Raw genomic sequence first — 6,000 nt, 5'->3', positions numbered from 1 at the left:
AGAATGAGAAATTGAAATCCCATTGTTTCCTTGTTTTATTCTTATACCAAGAATTACCTCATCCTCCCCCAGGTCCTTCATTTCAAAACTAGATGATAAGAATTTCTTGGTTTTATCAATTTCTTCTAAATTAGTACCAAAAAGCAACATATCATCCACATATAAACAAATCATGACTCCTTTACCAAAAGTATCGAATTTGCTATATACACACTTGTCAGCTTGGTTTAATGCAAAACCATTAGACAAGACAACATCACCAAACTTTTGATGCCATTGTTTTGGTGCTTGTTTCAAACCATATAATGATTTCTTTCACTTGCACACTTTTTGTTCTTTTCCAGGAATCACAAACCCTTCAGGTTGTTTCATGTATATTTCCTCATCCAAGTCACCATTCAAGAATGCGGTTTTCACATCCATTTGAGGAATCACAAGATTATGTATAACTGCATAGTAGAAAGTCTGGCAACAGGAGCATAATATCAAATAAACCAATGCCTTCTTTTTGTCTAAAGCCTTGGATAACCAATCTGGCTTTATACTTATCAATTGTGCCATCCACCTTCATTTTTCTTTTGAGGATCCATTTACATCTTAATGCCTTGCAACCAGGAGGTAAATCAGACAATACCCAAGTATTGTTATGCATGATAGAATCAATCTCATCTTGAATTGTCTCTTTCCAAAAATGAACATCCCTAGAAGCCATAGCTTCACTGAAAGTCTTTGGATCCTCCTCAATAGTAAAGCAATATTGATGTTGAGACACAGTCGTATCCCTTGTTCCTTGAACTAAATATAGTTGAAAATCTGATACAAAAGATTTAGCGTTTCTAGCTCTAGTACTCTTTTTAAGTTCATGCATAGAAGTCTAGCATGCCATAATTCATATTTATTAAAATTATTGCTAGTACTAGTAGAATCAATGCAAATAGAATTATCAATAAAAGGATAAATAATATTAAGTCTAATCAGTTCATTGCATAGATATCCAGATCCCATAAAAGAACCATGTCTTGAAAAGATATACTTGTCACTTTCTAATACTTGTTTGTAACCACAATTATTTAAAACAATTTCAGACACAAGATTCTTTCGACTCCCCGGTACATATAAAACATTGTTCATACATAAACTCTTTCCATAAGTAAAGTAAAGTAAAACATATCTTAAACCCTTGATTGGTTCAGTTGCAACATTTCTTATTTTCACCACATATCCATCTTCAATTGGTTGACATTCCTTGAACCAACAAAGATCTTTACATAAATGGCTTGTTGCTCCCGAATCAACACACCATGCAACATCATCATCCTGCACATAAAATGCTTCAGAAATCACAAAAATATAATTCTGAACATATTTACAATTCTTTACGGAAATAGAAATCTGAACTTGTTGCTTTTCTGGATCCTTGGATCCACTTGGTCCAACACCAACCTTATTCATTTTGCGAAGACGAAAATCTTTCTTGAAGTGACCCGGTTTGTTACAATTCCAACAAACCAACTTAGCCTTCTTATTGGAAGACTTGTCATCCTTTCCTTTAAACTTTCCTTTTCCATTAGACTTCTTGAGTTTCTTTGAACTTCCTCCTTCCACCATGTTCACAGAAGAGGAACCAACTTGGTTCTTTCCTTTAGGATTGTTATCAAGTTATTGAGTCCTTAAGGACTCTTCAATCCGTAAATGGCTTCCATGTTGAGTCATAGTTAATTCCCCTTTGTTATGTTTCATATTATATTTAAAATCTTTCCAGGAAGGGGGCAGTTTGTTAATGATCTAAGGCACATAAATGGCTTCATCCATTTTCAGATTGTGTTGAGCAAATTGTCCCATAATCCTTAACATCTCATGAAATTGTTCCATAAAAGGCTTGGAGTCAATCATCTTGTAACCCATAAAGTTACTAACAAGAAACTTCTTGCTAGAAGCATCTTCAACTATGTATTTAGATTCAAGAGAATCCCACAGTTCTTTTGCAGATTCGGAATTTTGATAGATATCAAAAAGAGAGTCAGATATACCATTGAGAATATGACCACGACATATGTAATCATCATTTTCCCACTTTGATCTCCTTCTTCTTGCCTCCAAAGGTTCATCTTCAACAGATTCTTGTAAGACTGACATGGGTGTACTCAGAACATACACTTCTTTCGGAGTGGTAAGGATAAAGTGCATCTTCTTCTGCCATCTACGAAATTCTTGCCCTTCAAACTTGTTCAATTTGTCAAACTTGTTTGTCATATCCTTCACAAAATCACCACTTTCCATGATCACAAAATACTTTAATCTTTGTTAGAAACTTGAGGTAATAAAAGGCTTGGCAATTCTGAGAATCGTGTGTACACTTTCTGATTAAAGTATTTAGGTGGTACTCCCCATCTTTAATCGGATAAGACTCGAAAGAGTTTAAAAAGCAGAGAATATGAAGTTATGATTTTCGTGATTGTTGTTGTACTAGGAAAAATGATAACCAAAATGATTAAGTGCTTCATTTGTCTGAAAACTGTCAAGACAGTTTTCTTTGTCCAAAAACTACTCCAATTGTCAAAACCAATTTATAACAGTCATAAACTGTCACTAAAACCGGATCATTAATAAGGGTCAAAATTAAGTAAAAAATCGGGTTCATTTACAAAAAATTCAGATTTTTAAGCCTTTTTTTATATATCAATATAACTCATATAAAAATTTCCGACCCCAGCCAGGGGCTCTGCCCCTTGGACCCCACTCCCAGGGGTGCTGCCCCTGGACCCTCGTTCATTTAGAGGCTTCACCCCTAAATGACAATCTACTTAGAATCTTGAATGAACTTAAACAAGTGTGCACTCCCACATCTTCCTTACTTGTTTAATATTCAACAAGATTGATTTTTAGTTAACAAGTCAATCCATTACACTTAAATACACATTGATGATACAAAATCACCAACATATTTGATTGTGGCTGTGGACAATGCTATCCATAGCAATTTTGAAGAATAGACGGATATGAAAGATTGATGGTTGAAGGTCAGGATTTGAAGTTAAACTAAAGTATTATTCAAGTCTAGTTTAAGAGGGGGAGGGGGGGGGGGGGGGGGGATAACAGATATTAAACTAGAGTTAGATATTGTTATTAGTATTAGGATTATGTTAGTCAGTAAATGGTGATAATTAATGGAAGTTAATGGTAGTTAACATGCCTCTTTCGAACCGGTGTGAATGAATAGTCACGATAGTTCACGTACTCCCTATATATAAGCGCAGGTAAAACCAAATATGATATATGATTTGTGATATATATTAATAAAAGATTGTGTTTAGCATCACCTTTCATGTTGTATATTTTCGTTTGAATTTATGGTTTTATCCTTATCTCCAACAGTTTCAAATTATAGAAATGAATAATTTTAAAATGAAAATTGTTGTTGTTGTTGGATAAATTATATTTTAATGTTGTAAAACTTAAATTATTTAAGTTAAAGTGTTGAAAAAATCTTTTAAGTTTAAAAAAATAGTTTATTTTAACAACATTTAGATGTTAGAAATCAAACAATCTTCTTGTTGTAGACTGTTATATTTGGTTTATATCTTATTTTGCAGATATGATCGACAAACTACATACATTTTACATTTAAAAAACAAACATCTAAAATTATAAATTTGATGAAGGGGAAGGTCGTTATTTACTCATTTAACACATGGCAGGCACCAAAACTGTTATAAAACCTTCCGATATGGATTGAAATTGAAACTTTTGTTATAAAACCTTCCCATATGGATTAAAACTGAAAAAAAAAACATTTTTTTGGACTTATCTAAAAAGACTACCTAAAGACAAGGACCACAGTTGTAACTTAGTCAAGGATATAAAACAGAACACTTTACCACTGCAGAGCCAAAGAAGTAGAAAAGCAGCGGAAGATGAGTAGATAAGGAGACTCTAGAAACGACGTTGTGCCGCTCCCGGAGATATCCATTTTTGGCGGCTCTCTCATCTCCGGTAAGTGCGTTTCATCTGTATGTTTTCGTTAATCCACACAAGTATTCCGTAAATTTAGTAGAATTAAAAGTAAATATGAATTCTTAGCCATTTTGAATGAGCAATTTTGTTCCCTTTTATGCAGCATATCCTAAAGTAGTTTAAATGATGTCGTAATTGAAGATTATGCCTCGGGATTTGTGATTTGCTAGATGACTTCAAGTATTTTGGTGGTGGAAACATAAAATTCTCTTAAAATTAAGGTAGTAGAGAGTATTAAGTTGCTTAATGCTTATACTCTTTCTATTGGTTCTTGTTGTTTAGATTCTTCAAGTGCAATGTTGTAGATATCTGATTGTGTTTTGTTTTCCCAATATTTCAGGTGAAATGGACATCAGCAACAGCCACAACAACCACATCTTATGGTTCTTCAAGCACAAAGGTTTCGATGACAAAGGCATTAACGAAATCTTGAGAAAATGCAAACGCCTCGAATCTGTCCAAAAACAAAACCTATCTGAAAACTGGGATTACTTAAAATCCATCGGAATCCAAGAACGAAAGCTTCCATCAATCATCACAAAATGTCCCAAAATCATGACCCTCGATCTAAACCAAAAACTCATCCCAATGATCCAATGCCTCACAACTCTGTCAACAAAACCCGAAGAAGTCCCTTCCGCCATAACCAAATTCCCCCACATTTTAACCCACAGCATCGAAGAAAAACTTTGCCCACTCCTCGGTTTCTTCGAGTCACTGGGTGTGTCAGGAACTCAACTCGGTAAATTAATCCTCCATAACCCTAGAATCATAAGCTACAGCATCGATTCGAAGCTTTCGGGGGTAGTTGACTTTCTTGTAAACATCGGTTTGACCAAAGACGGAATGATTGGGAAAATCTTGGTTAAAAACCCATCGATTATGGGGTACAATGTTGAGAAGCGATTACGACCCACAACCGAGTTTTTACTTTCGTTAGGGTTGACGAAGTCTGATCTACAAAAGGTAGCGATTAATTTCCCGGAAGTTATGTGTAGAGATGTGGATAAGATTTTGAAGCCGAATCTTGATTATTTGAAAAGCCGTGGGTTTGATTCGGGGCAGATAGCGGGTTTAGTGGGGAGATATCCACCGATTTTGATTAAGAGTGTTAAGAACTCGTTGGAACCGAGGATTAGGTTTTTGGTGGAGGTGATGGATAGGGGAATTGAAGAAGCTGTGGATTATCCCGAGTTTTTTCAGCATGGTTTGAAGAAGAGACTTGAGAGACGTGAGAAGCTTTTGAAACAGAAGAACGTTTCTTGCAGTTTGAGTGAAATGCTTGATTGTAATCATAAGAAGTTTCTTTCAAGATTTGATCTGGTTGCGAAAATTGTTTAAGCTATTCCTTCCATCTTGTCTCTGTGTAATATGTAGTTGTTTTGAAGATTTAAACTCATGAGCTATATATGTGAGTTTTAAGCTATATAAGAGAATTTTAGCCACTTAACAGATAAAGTCCAAGTCAAGAAAATGAACTTTTATGTGCTATATTCTTTTATCCAGACAAAGTAGCCAGTTTGATTCTGTTTCAGATTCTTGTTCAATCTTTAGCTGATTATTCTCATCAGGAAATGAGTTTAGATCGGAACAACAATAACAAATTTTCTGTTCATAATGTCATACATAATCTTTAGATGAATTCATGTTTATAAAGAAACTAATGAAAAGCTTGCATACTTTGGCAAACATTTGCAAGAATTTATGGCTTCCGCTTTCACAGCCATTATTTGTGAGGGTGCAATTGAGGTCGTTGGAAAAATAATGGTGTTCGAATGACTCGCAAGGCATGATACAAATCAATTTACACTCTTGGAGTTAAGTTTGATAGATAAAATGTACATCTAATTTACTATTCTTGATTTTTTGTTTTTGAAAAGAAAAACAATTTAGTAAAAACCTACTCGTAATATTTCAACAAGCATTTCTAGTTGTCGAGTTTGAGCTTTTTTATAGGGCAAACCCAACCTCATAGGTTTTTACAAG

At 34.5% G+C, this 6,000-nt stretch overlaps 1 protein-coding gene across 1 annotated transcript; it reads left to right on the top strand.

The window, feature by feature from the left end:
* Positions 1-3,887: 3,887 nt before the first annotated feature.
* LOC145023061 (transcription termination factor MTERF6, chloroplastic/mitochondrial-like) lies at positions 3,888-5,472 on the top strand. Its single transcript, XM_078976744.1, has 3 exons — positions 3,888-3,993; positions 4,118-4,235; positions 4,355-5,472. The coding sequence occupies exon 3, from the start codon at positions 4,360-4,362 to the stop codon at positions 5,353-5,355; it is 996 nt and encodes a 331-aa protein (XP_078832870.1). The 5' UTR covers positions 3,888-3,993; positions 4,118-4,235; positions 4,355-4,359; the 3' UTR covers positions 5,356-5,472.
* The last annotated feature ends 528 nt before the right edge of the window (positions 5,473-6,000 follow it).

Source organism: Lactuca saligna, chromosome 1 (genome assembly GCF_052625555.1).
Source record: "Lactuca saligna cultivar CGN05327 chromosome 1, ASM5262555v1, whole genome shotgun sequence".
Taxonomy (NCBI): Eukaryota; Viridiplantae; Streptophyta; class Magnoliopsida; order Asterales; family Asteraceae; genus Lactuca; species Lactuca saligna.
The sequence above is the reverse complement of the archived record's forward strand: the minus strand, read 5'-3'. Positions and strand labels throughout refer to the sequence as shown.